This window comes from Denticeps clupeoides, chromosome 12 (genome assembly GCF_900700375.1).
Source record: "Denticeps clupeoides chromosome 12, fDenClu1.1, whole genome shotgun sequence".
NCBI classification, from domain to species: Eukaryota; Metazoa; Chordata; class Actinopteri; order Clupeiformes; family Denticipitidae; genus Denticeps; species Denticeps clupeoides.
In genome coordinates, this window is record NC_041718.1 from 17,310,500 (window position 1) to 17,324,987 (window position 14,488).

At 46.4% G+C, this 14,488-nt stretch overlaps 1 protein-coding gene across 3 annotated transcripts in view; it reads right to left on the reverse strand.

Moving 5' to 3' along the window:
- Positions 1 to 13,749, reverse strand: part of gli1 (GLI family zinc finger 1) — a 36,544-nt gene extending 22,795 nt beyond the window's left edge. For 2 of the 3 annotated variants that reach the window (XM_028999369.1, XM_028999367.1), the window contains exon 1: positions 13,553 to 13,749. Coding sequence is in view for 1 of the 3 variants with exons in the window: in XM_028999368.1 (XP_028855201.1) it covers positions 6,537 to 6,559 (23 nt within the window). In the remaining 2 variants the exon portion in view is untranslated. Of the gene's footprint in view, positions 1 to 6,536; positions 6,606 to 13,552 lie in introns of those variants that run through there. The other variant, XM_028999368.1, reaches the window with a different exon arrangement.
- Between the last annotated feature and the right edge of the window lie 739 nt (positions 13,750 to 14,488).

Consider the following 14,488-nt stretch of genomic DNA (forward strand, 5'->3'; position numbering starts at 1 on the left):
AGTGGAGCCGTGGCGGCTCGGGCGCCGGGGGTTAAGACAACTCGCTCGTTGACCGGGGTGTTTTATTGGGCCCCGAGGAGTGTGCGAGTGGGTGTCAGAGGACGACGGTCCTCAACACACAAATCACTGCGAGCTCTCGCGCCGCGGTTGCGCCGCTGAGACGGGTGGGAAACCGCCTCGGCGCACGGGACCGGCCGGCAGGTGCTGAACAGGACACGGCGGACGTCGCCGGCGCTGCACTTTCCCGCTATTCCTTTCGGTTGTTTCCACAGTAACCCGAGGCGGTCCAGTGCGCTGGCGGCGGATGAGACGATTCAGTAAAACATGACAGTGTTTGTTTTCGGAGCCAGGGATTATTGAATCGGAAATGCCTGCCGGTTCGGCGCTCGCAAATTAAATTTTTTTCCCCTCCCTGTGTCCTAGACAGGACTTCTCCACCCGCTGAACGTATTCCTCCTTCCCCAAGCCACACACACACACACACACACACACACTCAGGCAAGTTGAAGCTCGTGGGACTGAACTCCTTGATAGGAGAAGGCCTTCTAGCCGCAGGCTACGCAGCCAGGAAGTTGGAGCGTTAGAGAACAGACACGTTGAGAGACGTCTGTCTGGAGCTTGGGTCTACGTCACATTCGATTTTTAAGCATTGTTGTCGTTTGCGTGGTTCATCCATTACTTTTGTGGAAACGTTGGAAAAGTTTCACTGTTGTTTTAAGCATAGTAATCAGTCAAATATTTGCCCAGAACACGAAATGCTTTAATGCCTTTGAAGATGTATGTGTTGTATCTCAAGAGACCGAGGAATGAAAAGCTCTCTGTAGGAGCGGAACACACTGTTCCACTGTACTGCACAGAATGTGTGGGGTGTCTGTGTCCAGTGCCACACCTGTTTATTACATCCATGCTGTTTATTGGGTGTCATTTTGAGTCCACACGACTACACATACCAGTTGAAAAGTGCCGCATACTCTGTATTTTGGAAGTGTGTTTGATGAATCTGTTTTTACAGAGTCGCCTCTTTTTACCTTCATGGCTGCATTGTTCATTAGCGGAAGAACCAGGTTCAAACCCCACTTACTACCATTGTGTCCCTGAGCAAGACACTTAACCCTGAGTGTCTCCAGGGGGGGACTGTCCCTGTAACTACTGATTGTAAGTCGCTCTGGATAAGGGCATCTGGTAAATGCCGTAAATGTTCAGTGTTGCAACGTCCTCAATAACAGCTTCTCTCGCCAGCTTCTGTGAACCAACACATCCCCAGATCTGCTCTAGATCTGCTCTATTCATCCTCAGCGACCACGAGAACACCTCAACATTCTATAATAATGAACCTCGGCGGGGGAAACCTGCCACGCTGCACGACGGCGGAGCAACTGCTCGTCACAGAAGCTGACAGGAATGACATTACCTGCCCCCGTCGGGAAAGCGCTCCTCTCTCCTTATCCAACCCCAGGGGGTTGTGCAGGTGCTGCGCCGTTTCTGTCACACTGCACACTCATCGGATTCATGAATGTTTTTCCGGACAACACAATATAAGGATCATATACGATTAAACATCCTGTACAGCACAATTCCTTTGTAAAGAATGACTAAAACGAAGATGAGCACTTAACAAATTGTTCAAAATGACTTATCACAATGAAACGATGTGAACTAACTGACTACGGGCGCTTGAATCGAACTCAACTTCTTTTTCGGCGCATCAAAACCGCCGCACCAAGACCCACAAAAAGCGGCAGTCTCGATTTGGTGAGAACGCTTACCGAATCAAAACAGGATACTACACTATCAACACTGTTCAACACAGTGAATTATGGGTAAATTTCAGATTTTTTCTTCACAGTTCCGTATGATTAATGCATGCCACTTCCTGTGTTGTCATTCACCTTCGGCGACTCCAGTGCATCAGTATATAGTAACCGTGGTACGTTTTCAAAACGCATCTTTTGCCTAAAGAGGTTAATGCATGTAATATAATACAAAATCGCCAGGGCAACGGTGAAATTTGCTTCCATCGTGTCCATGAAATTTCACGCAAACACATTCCACAACAGCGGAGCTGCTTCCTGTATTTACTTTTGTTGTTCCCTCGCCAATACAGCTGGCCAATCAGCGGAGAGAAAGTTCTCCCGTGATTCTGGTTCACTTGAACCAAGAGGAGAACGGAACAAATCTCGCCGGGCGATTTGGACCAAAGCAAACGAACTATGTTGTGGAAGAGCCCAAAACGGTGTTTCAGCTCTGGATGTTCAGCAAAGAATTTATTGGCAGCAAACCACCTCCTCCAATTGGCATGAAGCAAAAGTCGGAATAACTCCGCAGGTTAAATCTCCCGGGCCGCAAGAATCTGTAACGTCGCCCTGCCCCAAGGCAACGGTCCTGACAAGAGAAAACATCTCCACACAGACCCGACGCCGCTATCTCTGACGGAGACAAAGAGCTGCTGCCGCGCCGATCAGATTCCCACATCACCTTGTTTGCAGCACCTGAAGGCCGGCGAGGCCACGTCAACACGGCGAGAAACCCGTGGCTCTCCCCGCTGTTTGGCCAGGTGTGGCGAGAAGGGGACCACCAGAGACAATGGCTCTTAGTTCCACAGTAAATAAGAGTATCTGCGAAGAATGCGTTTCCGTCTATCCCCGTCACCTCTTCTTCAAAGCCCATGTCAGAGATGATCCTCTGAGCCTCAGCAGCACCAACTATCAAGTTAATGAAATCGTTCTTCTCGCGAGACGGAAGTGGAGGCACCTTCTTTTCATCCAGGCAGCGGCGGCCAGCAGGAACCACGCAGCGGATCGGATCGGCTCGTCCTGGGTCTCCTTCCAGTGTCTCGCCCCTCTCGCTTCTGAAGGCCGCCGGAGCTGTGGCGCTTTCGCCCGCCGGCTCACTTTCCTTCTCGGGCCGCCCACCCCGCTGCCGGCAGGTGCACCCCTCTCCTGAAGCCCGTCCCACGCCAGAGGAAGGGGACCAAGGGACAGGCGGCCCGGGGGGCGCAGGTGACGACTCAGGAGCTGAAACAACAACAGCTGCGGCAGCGGCGCATTGTCGTTCCAACATTTGCCGAGCGGGACGTTCTAGAGATGACACAGCGCCCAACCGGAAAATGTCCATCTCATCGGAGTCCCCGTCAATTTATGGATCTGAACCAGGGCTTGGCAATCGCATGCGTGCTCATAATTCCACATGACTTAAATCTGTTGGTTAACTAGCTGCGGCCTTCCTGCAGTGTTCCCGAGCTACTTTGGCAGTATGAGCTTTGTTAATCACATTCAGAACTACAGTACGCTCTCAAGCCTACGTTACAACCCGACACCATGTATCTTCCCGTTGGATTCTAAGCCAGCTCAAGCCCCTGGCACTCTTGAGAAGCTCCGCACTGCCGCTGAACATATGAATTGTGTCCTCCCAGTCTGGCAAGGCTCCCAGTCCATTTATCCCTGTGATGTCCTTCGACGCCTACTATCTCCACTGGGGTGAAACCATTTGCACAAGCGCGAGGCATCACACTGATCCCTGGGACGTTAAAATACACAGGTGAGGAAAAGCAAGCTCATGACGCAAGGGGAAAGGGTGTGTGTGTGTGTGTTTCTGCATGTGTGGTCAAGGGTGAGACTATCCTGTCCTCTTAACCATAAGCCATAACACTGTAGGATATTTAAAATATACTTTCTCTTTCTGTTTAACGCCCCTCATTTCCTTAGCAGTGCTGAACACAGGGAATTTCGGTCCTTTTTCCACATTTCTGGTACCTCCAAGTCCTGTTGAGGTCTGGTAACTGAGACCTGCTCTGAGAACCGCATTTTCGATTGGATCCCAGGATACACTCCACTCACTCCTCTTAAGTCCTTATATAGACGCTGGCACAGAAGGAACAGCCAATCATCACAGGGTCCTAAAGGTAGAAATACCTCAGAGGCACACATTCAGACATGGTATAATTTAGGGATTTAGTTTTTTTTTGTTATTTACATGTTTTTAATGCAGAAAGCCGAGTTTTAGGTGTGCCTGCAGAAGCTATCTACATGTTCACCAGAAACATATTATTTGAATACCATGTTTGCCTGCTACCTCCCCTGGAAAAACACACACACACACACACACACACACACGCATGCATATATATTTTTTGTGTGTCCTATTAAAACATAAAAGTTGTCATTACCAATGGTGATGGCATGAATCAGGGGACCCCGTTCAGGTAATTAATGAGTCCAATTACGCAACTGAGGAGGAGCTGAGCAATGAGAACCAGATGTCTCCGTGGCCCATGAAAGTTCAGCTGTTGTGCGCACATACAGTGGGGGTCACTCCCAAACCAAGCGGCCAGCCGGGTCTGCCATCACCCACGCATTCCCCCCACTAAATTATAATGACTTTAATGGCCTACAAGGCTGATGGTTTCCATAAAACTCTCAGGTCAGATTAGCAGGCACACAGCAAAGTGATTTCCTCCAATACCCTGAAGGAGCAGCTTTGTGGGAGAAGAGGAACATGAACAGCTACAGACTAAGATTTCTTTAGGGCATAATTTCATATCTGCCTGCCGTTGCATGTGTGAATGTAGGATGTGATGACCTTCACATTGCTTTTCTAATTTTTTCTTTAGCTGAACCAGCACATTTTAGTGGTTTGGGGTGGCACACTCAGTTGCCTTTAATTTGTCAAGGAGGTTTGATTCTGGAATGGATTCTATTGCTAGGGTTATGCAACATGCTTTGAAAAAGTATCAATGCCGAATACTGAATAAATTTACATAAATGTATTCAGCAATGTAATCCATTGAAATTCAACAAAAGCATTCAGAATTCTTTTAGAATACAGAAAACAACTTTTTTTGGGAATGCATAAAAAGAGATGTTCTGCAGCACAATTATTTTGCAGTACTTCAGGGTAGTAATCTTTGATACATGAAAAAAATCTACATGAATATTATTCATGATCACATTTGAAGCATAAAGTACAAACGTGCCCTTTGTGTGTTATCACCTCACAAAATGTTATGCCTAATTAAAAATGCAATAGTAGAGAAATGACAATGGATCTTAACATTAATAAAATATCAATATGTATGCTTCTCTAATTGAAAAAAGTAAATACTTCCTTGAAAGATGTAACATGGACTGAATACATTTTGTATTCTGAATACAGTACAGGCAAAATGTTTGGAAACACCTTCCCATTCACTGTGTTTTCTTTATCTTCATGACCATTATGTTGGTAGATTTTCACTGAGGGCATCAAAACTATGAATGAACACATGTGGAGTTATGAACTTAACAAAAAAAGATGAAATAACTGAAAACATGTTTTATATTGTAGTTTCTCTGATTAAGCTTTGCTCACTCTTGGCATTCTCTCGGTGAGCTTCAAGAGGTCATCACCTGAAATGGTTTTCCAACAGTCTTGAAGGAGTTCCCAGAGGTGTTTATCACTTGTTGGTCCCTTTGCCTTCACTCTGCGGTCCAGCTCACCCCAAACCATCTGGATTGGGTTCAGGTCCGGTGACTGTGGAGGTCAGGTCTCCACTTTTTGTTAAGTACATAACTCCACATGTGTTCATTCATAGTTTTGATGCCTTCAGTGAGAATCTACCACCGTAAATGGTCATGAAAATAAAGAAAACACATTGATTGAGAAGGTGTGTCTTTTGGCCCGTACTGTACTGTACATACGTGTATTACGATGAGGAGCTGCTGGGTGGTTAGATATAGATATACTTAGCTCCTAGCCAGCGCTAGCCCCGGCATTCTTACAAAACATATAATGTGGTGTGAGATGCCATGTGAAAAGATTATGCTAGCACGGCCGGCGTTCACCATGTGCATTTGCATGGCTAACGTGGGCATAATGGTAAAATCCTTCTGGCTGTCAGTCATGCAGACTATCAGCCTGTGGATCGCCACCACGGCCAGCGGTCCCATGTTGTTGATAAGTGAGCTAACGACTTCCATCTGAAATACAGGCGGAATCCATGTGAAGAGGAGATGCGGGCCCCAGATTCTTTCCCCTTCTCAAGCTGCGCAAAACAAACACGAGATGCTGGCACGAACGCCGCGCCGGGCACAGATTCACCTTATCTGATCGCGGGGGCCCGGGCTGCAGGAGACGTGCAACCCTCTGTGCCTCGCTCGCCCTCTCCCGATTGAGCAATATTAGGCCGCGTAAAACGACATAGAAATAAAGAAAACGGAGAACAGGACACTCAACGCTCCAAACCCGAACAACAAGGGGATGGTCTGACAAGATGTGAAGCAACGTCAAGAAACAAACTGCGGGAAGGGGGGGGGGGGGGGGGATAAAGCAGATAAACAGGGGAGAGAAGGTGGGAAAGAGAAAGCGGCCTTTTGGAGAGCAGGAGCGATTCCACCCGCCGCCAGGCGGGACGGCCGGGCTCGGAGCGGCGCTCCGGCAGGAAGGCGCAGTCTCTGCTTTCCCCTCCGCTGCCTCGGCGCTGCACGCCACTCCCCCCCCCCCTTTCCCCTCGGCCCACCCAAGAAGCGGCCCATGGGCATAAATCTGAGAGCCTGACTCACTGCGGATTTAAAACAATCTGCATCTCTCTCCCCTCAGCCTGGTTCGATCCCTCGCTCGCTTCTTCTTCTTCTTCTTCTCCTTCTTTTACTTTTTTTTCGATTTGCCGTTCTTTCTGCTGGCTGTCAATCTCCCTCTCGCTTCTTCATCTCGCACTCTGCATGCGTTTTTTTTTTTTTTTTTTTTGCTCTTAGAAGGAGGGGGGAAAAAAGAGCCCGACAGGAATGAAACAAAAGTCTTTCTCAGAGCCTGCCAACAATATTATTTTTGTAAAGACTTAATTGGGTTGGTCTTTGAATTGCAGTGAATAAGCAGGAACAGAAATTGTGTGTGTGTGTGTGTGTGTGTTATTTGTTTGGCCACCGGAACTGTTTCGCAAAAGTTCTAAATCTCTAGTTCTTGACCGATGCTCACAGTCACACTTTTTTCCCTTTTTTTAACTAAATGCATTAAATGTGCTTAAACAAGTTTGTGTTCTCATATGTTATGTTCTCGAGGCCAACTTTACACGGCCATTCTCCTCGGATCTGCTTTTGGTAACGTCTGCCACGATTTCGTGACAGCTCATTCAGATTAATACTGAGGAAGCCATTCATTCACCACGAAGAAGAAACACTTGATACCCTCGCTGCAAAAGACAAAACTGCCTTTGTGAGCCACTTCTGACTCCACTCCACCAAGACAATGACTTATGCCCCCTCGGCACGAGTGTGAATTTTACACGGTAACGGACGCAGCGTCTCAAGGTGCGCCGACGTCCCGCGCCGCGACAACGACGAGACACAAACCTCCGCGTGCATCTTGCCGCCCTGTGTGTCTACGGTTCCCCCTTGGCAGCTGTCACCTCTGACCCGGAGTATATTATTATCGCGATGCGCGCAGACGATATCCATGATGCGGACGAACATGCGGCGTGCACGCGAGGCTACGATCCATCTTCCACTAACGAGTTAAAAAAAATGAATAAAACGACTGAAACGGACATTCTTGTTTGCGCTGAAGGCTTTACATGATTCGCGGTTTTCTGTCTGTCACCTAATATACGTGTGGAATGTGTCGCATGTGTCAGAAGCTGCTTGTGGTAGGTTATCTATAACTGGACTGTGTTTAAAGTGTGTTGTATAAAGCTTAAGTTGAGGAGCCAAATGACACGGCTTTAGAATGTTTCGTACATGCAATAAATATAAAAAAATCAAATGTAAACAATAAGTTACGTTTTAAGAGAAGCTTAAGAAGGGTATGGAAAGAATGTGGTGTGGGTGTGGAGCCGGTGGGTGAGCAGATCAGGCCCGCTGCCAACCCTTGGATTGTTATCTCTTATGATTTTGACTCGTCCCATCCAAGAGACCCTGACCCCGCTTCGCCCTCGGAATTTCGTACGAGGCGATTGGCCCCAGCGCTTGGTGGCAACGCGGGCTTCTCTGCTCCTCCACGTGGACCGAGGTGGTCGCGCCCGCTCTTTCTACATCATCGCTGCAGAGCACTAGAGAGGAGAGCTGGAACATCAAAGCTTACTAATTATACTAGTGACGGAACATGGGCGGCCAGTTGTCACGGCAACAGTGGCGAATAATAAACACGGCCTCCGTCTCTGCTTTCATTCTGCTGAAGAGGACAACGAGTGAGTAATCGACAACAGTAACATGTAACAGGCGCACACACACTCACACACACACACATTGTCGTCATGTCATCCAACCCTCTGGCCTTATGGGATTTCTTCAGTTCAAGGGTCCTGCTCTGGCTGAGAGTGTGTGGTAGGTACAATTATATGAATCCCAGCATTCCCATTCCCATGGTTCAGAGGTAATTTAACTCTTTAAGACAAAGTAAAAGCAAACTTTACCTCCTTTACTCTATGTACACTACGGCTTAGCGGCTTAGAAAGGCATGTCTGTTTTAGTGATGACGAGACCAGGCTCATGCATAGCTGGCCTGCGTTGGTTTAATAGTTTTGGATTTCTTGGATTCCGATTCTCAAAAAAAAAAAAAAAAAAATCCATTACTCAATATAAGACGCATGGTAAAGTGCAAACAGTGCTTTTTTTTAAATTACCATGCAAGCTCATGCCTCCCGTTGATGAGTGACTCCTCATTACGACGGCCGAGCTACACCATTTAACCTGATTAGCCAACTGTTTCGAAACTGGATACCCGCTGCGATTCGATGGCCTATGAATCTGAAGAAGTCTAGGGTTCCTGACCATCACGTGCAGATAGGGTTTCTCCGGGCCTTTGTCCCGTTGCCAGACAGACCACCTCAACCAGAACGTGCCACAGAGACCACAGTCATTGTGATGAGCAATGCAAACACGTCGGGGCCGGGACGCTTTTCGCGTAAGATTCCCGCATTGCTTTCACCTGGTTCCAATTATCAGCGGTTTCATTACTAATATCTACCACATGAGGCTTTGCGACTTAGCCACCCTCATTCAAAGACTGCGAAGATGAAGAGGAGGAGCTAGAGAGGGAGGTAGAGAGAGAGAGAGAGCCGGTAATGAGAAGGGGGGGAGTGGGAGGTGCAAGAAGGTGAAGAAATAGGGATCCACTCCGTCTGTTACTGCCAACTCTGGCCCGACTACTAGCAACTTATACCCGAGTAAAGCTTTACTTCTCACCTGTGCCTTCCTCCAGTCAGACAGGCTGGATACACTTCTGTCTGAAACGGGCCAACATTATTTAATATAGTACTATTTATGATTTTGTAATTTGCCAAATCTTTTTTTAAAAAAATATGGACAACAAAATCAGCGATAACATGCATAGGTAACATTAGGTACAATAGCGATCACATCCATTAGGTAACAGGCATTAGGTACAATAGAGACACCCTTGTTTCTGTTAGTATACATTGCACTCTTAAATATGCATTTCACTGCATATCATACCATGTATGACTGTGTATGTGACAAATAAAATATGAATTCGGGGTATGTTGATTATATGTTAGGTCATATGTTGTTCTGTGATGTTTCTTGTGATGAGAAATGGTTGTTAGCACTTGTGTGAGAATCACCATGAAACTTTTAAGGTCCTCTCTCAATTTCTTGGTCAACATTGCACTTTTTTCCCCCCTATGTGTGACTTCAGACTAATGACCCTCACATTTATCAGACATTTAAGGCCTTTGCCCTCTAGTGTCAAACAAGCTACTTAGCAAAATGCCAGCCCCACCCCCATTATAGTACTGCTGAGCTTGTCTCATTAGTGGCCAGACACCTTCTGAATGGTGGGCTGGGACGGAGCCCAGAGCCAAGAGGTAAAATACGTGAGCCAGATAAAGAGATGATGTCAATCACAAGTTTATTCAAGTCAAAATTCTCAGACCTAAATCTGGAATCGGGGTAAAATTTGTTGCAACATGCAACAATCCTTACTAATCCTTACTAATAAACTATCCTGCATTCATATGATGCAATTAAGAGAGAGAAAAGAGGAGAAAAAAGGATGGGTAAACATTAAAAAATATATATATAAAAAAAAAAGACTTATTGTGCCGGGTCTGCAACAACACCACCAAGACAAGCAAGTGAAAGATTCCAGTAAAAAAAGAGAGGGAAGATGAACGGAATTAAACCGGCCTTTCTTTCCAATCCCTTATCCTCCTTGCAGGAAAAAAAAGGAGACAAAATAGATGAAGAGAGAAAAGATTTGCAGCGGGAATAAAGGGAGTGGGCTTGCAGTGCATTGTGTGGGTGTCCCCTGGATGGTCTCTGGCTTCGCTCCCCCCTTCCTCCGACGCTGCGCTCTGGGCCTACGGCCGCGGATAGACAGCTGCTATTAAACCCTGATTGTTTCAGGTTCACGGGGTGTGAAAAGGCCTGATTGAGGGCCTCTGATCCCAGTGAGGGTGGTCTCCGATCGGTAGGAGGGGAGAGAGGGCAGCGGGGAGGAGGGGAAGGATGGGTCTCCTGTGGGTCACGTGACATGTGTTCCTGCTGCGCTGCCCGAAAAGGAATCTGGAGAAAAATACCGACGCCACTTGTTGCCGCCTGCCTGGCCCCCCCCCACCCTGCACGGACCTCCACACTCTGCTCTGCGTCCAAGCCCCTATGTGTTCAGTATCCCTGACCCTGTTTACCACATCTCTACCTGGAGCTTCCAGTGCCTGGATCAGACCATCTCTGTATTGTTCTCCAGGAACAGCAAATTGGTCAGATACATTATGCCACCTTTTTCCACTCCAAATTCATGCTTTATCAGAAGTGTGTGTGTGTGTGTGAGTGTGTCAAAAATGAAGTAAAAATTCTCAAGACCTAAATCTGGAATCGGGGTAAAATTTGTTGCAACATGCATAATCCTTACTAATAAACTATCCTGCATTCATATGATGCAATTAAGTGATTTTAGTAAGGGATGGGGAAAGGAAAAAAAAGTGTAATTATACTGAGTTATCACTGGAACACTGGTGTGGGTGTGTGTGTGTGTGTGTGTATATATATACACAAGCACAAATTGGTTTTATATATATAACCAATATATATATATGTAATCATACCAGCACCCAAAAATATAGCGGCTACAAAGCATTAGTAAAAATGTAAAACGTATGAAAACAGATTTCGGGTTTATTCTCAGACACAATTGAAGCAACGCATATTTAAGGGAAACTTGGTCTAAGATGTCAAAAAGAAGGCCTCTCCACATCTACAGCAGCTAAACGCTGCCTGACTGGCACTTTTGTGCTGAAGCACAATGCCGACTCGGCCTTACAGCAAGTCACGGGGCTGGTGCAGCAGCATCTGTGAGAAACTGGCCTTCCTGTATGGTTTATTTGCTCAGGACCTCTCCTAATGGGCTACCTTTTGGCACTAACACAGGGCCATCAAGCCGTGATAAAGGCCAGGAGGGGAGAGGAAGCACCCCTGCCGAGCCTTTCACACGTCCCAGAGGGCAAGTGCAGTCTCCAGCTCAACCTTGAGCAGGTCCTGCCACACCGCCATCATTTCCCAGTGTCCATTGTGCCCAAAGGTATTTACACGCCCTGTTGGTTGCCTGTTAACTGTATATGGTACACTGGATATACAAACTATTATTATTAAACATTATAAAATACGATGAGAACGGGTGATTGGCTTATATACACAACCAGTGTAAAGTTTGGACACACCTAGTCTGTGGCGGTTATGGAAAATGAGATGGAGCCACTTAATGCAAGAAACATATTTCATATTTTTGAAGTATGTTTGATGAATTTGTTTTTTCAGAGTCGCCTCTTTTTACCTTCATGGCTGCTTGGTTCATCATTGTCATCATCAAAAGCCGCTTCATGAGATGCCCGTTAACATAAGTGAATGATAAGAAAGTGTTAAGCATGAACCTTCAGGACAGTTGGAAACCGTCCCCGTTGTCCAACTTAAGGTGGTGAAGAGAAGACATTTCCCTCTTTCAACTTTTGTCCTTGTTTGCTAATTATTATTATTTTTTGTTTATTACATAACCTCGCATGTGCTTTTTTTCATAGTCCTGTGTCGTCAGTTGTGTTCTATAATGTGAAAAATGCAAAACCCATAAATTGGTCGGTGTGTCCAAACTTTTGACTGGTAGCGTATGTACAAATATCTGTGTTGTGTTCCCGAATTATTGCAATGCTTACAGCCCTATACCCAGACACTCAAAACTCATAAAAATATTTTTCACGGTGTTGATCATACTTAGCAACAGCGTAAGTAACATCAGACATGTATTATTACATTATATTATATTTGAGATTTCTAGACATGTTGCGTGGCCCCGATTGATTTAAATGATCAACCTGTTAATTAGATGACTAACTTTCAGTTCCCAAATTCAACCTTTCCCCAGTGGATTATGGCCTTGTTTTCAAGAGCAGGCGCTCCCAGTGGTAGGTGAGGAACTGGAATACCATCTGCGGGACGTGGTGACCAGTGTTCCGGGGCTGGAAGTTAAATTTAACCCACTCTCCCAAACTACGTGGCCAAAACGGAGGCTTCCCCTACCAGATCCCCCATTTCGATGTCCTCGCGACGCCTGCACCGGGCCTGCACAGTTCTGTTCCATCCCTCGCCCCACCGATTGTACCACGTTAACCTTGATGTCACGATTTAACCACATTAAGAGATGATGTGATGCCTTTACAGCATCAATTATGCAGATTAGCCAAGATTACAGAAGGTTTTTACACCCCAGCCGTGTCCCTCTTGGGCCTACAGGGCTGTCTCCCGCCTTTTCAGATAATAAAGTCCCCGTCCAGTTCACAGATCGGGACAGACGAGTACGCTTCAGTGCACAAGGAAACAAACGTGATTGAACAAATTGGTTTGAAGTGTAGGATTGTCTATCACATAATGCATCACATGCATGCAATACATAGCCATACAGTCTAAAAAGGATTGGGGGGCATAAATTCAACTTCACGGTCCTTATTAAAAAAAAAAAAAAAAAAGACCCCCGAGCCAGCGCCTTGTCCGGTGTTCGCAACCAAACAAACAAGTGTCAACGCCGACGGTGCTGCGGTGGGTCACATTTGGAAAGGATCTCGGCACCCTCGAGTATTTCAGGTTACGAGAAACAGCTGCTGGGACGCCCCGAACCTCCCTCACAGTAATTCTGCACCCCCCCCCCCCCCCCCCCCCCCCAAAAAAAAAGGCCATCATCACGTATTTAATATACAGTTCGTAAATGACATGCATATATATATATATATATTATATATATATATAACATCTGGCGGTCCAGGTTTGAACGCTTGTTTGACGTGCAGTCCCAACGCCACACAGTGACCGATCCACGCAGCGTTCCACGGCCACGCGTGTGCGCACCACAGCCCGCTTTCTGGGTTTTGGCTGCACAAGTCAAGTGCTCCGCGCTGTTTGTGCTGCTAATCAACGGCAAACACGCCGCTCGGATCAACAGGCTTCTAAACGCGCCCCCCTCCCCACTCAGGACCATCATCCCATTGAACCTCCACGGGCAGCCGGCGACGTAGCACGAAGCGCGCCCCCCCTCCCCCCAAAAAATAAAGAATAAAAAAAATAAAAAAATACAAATAAAATACCTTTAATGAAGTTGTTCGGTCGTTCTGCATCAGCGGGCGAACTTTCGGGGCCGTCTCCCTCGCGGCTATCCTCCCGCTTCCCGGAGCGCGGAACTCGGGTCCATTTCCAGCTCCGGCGCCAGGAGCCGCGGAGGCAGTGCGAGAATGCGGAGGGAGGGAGAGCCTCCTTCCCCCCGGCCCCGGCCGGCCTCCCTCCCTCTTTCTCAGACTCCGAGGACCACCCCGAAACAGGAAGTTCACTTTTTGTTTTTCTTGGAAAAAAAAAAAAAGAAAGAAGAAGAAGAAGAAGGAGAAGAAGTCTCGCGCAGCCGCCGTTCCCTCGCGCGGAGTTGTGATAAACAAACCAACAAACAAACAACAATAATAATATTAGCAATAATTCTAATTACACATCATTAATTCTGATTAATGATGAAATTCTCAGTTAAAAAAACAACAATTGCAATACTGGTAATAATGATTATAATAATAAGAATAATAATAGTAATAATGTCGTTGTTAATAGTATTATTACCATCACCACGATAATCAGTTAATCAAATCACAACCGTTAATAATACTGATGATGATAAAAGATGAAGAAGGTGCCGTTGACGGTTTAAATTCAACTTTCACTCCAAACGCCAGCATTTGGCTTTTAAAAAAAGAACCATATTTTTTTGCGCAACTTTAAACTTTAAGCTTTTCAGCGCGCGCGCGGTTCGGGATGCTCGGCTGCAAAACCCGGACTGGAGCTCCCGCATATGGAACGGAGCCTCCGTTCCAACAGGCTCCGCTTCTCTCTTTAAACCAACTGTTTAATGTCCTCCATAATCAAACACAGTAGCCCACGGGTTGTTATTTTTACTGTACGGCGTGCCAGAACTTCACTGACCACACACATAGATATATATGCAGTCTAGATCAATTATATGTAAATAAAAAAAATCCATCTTG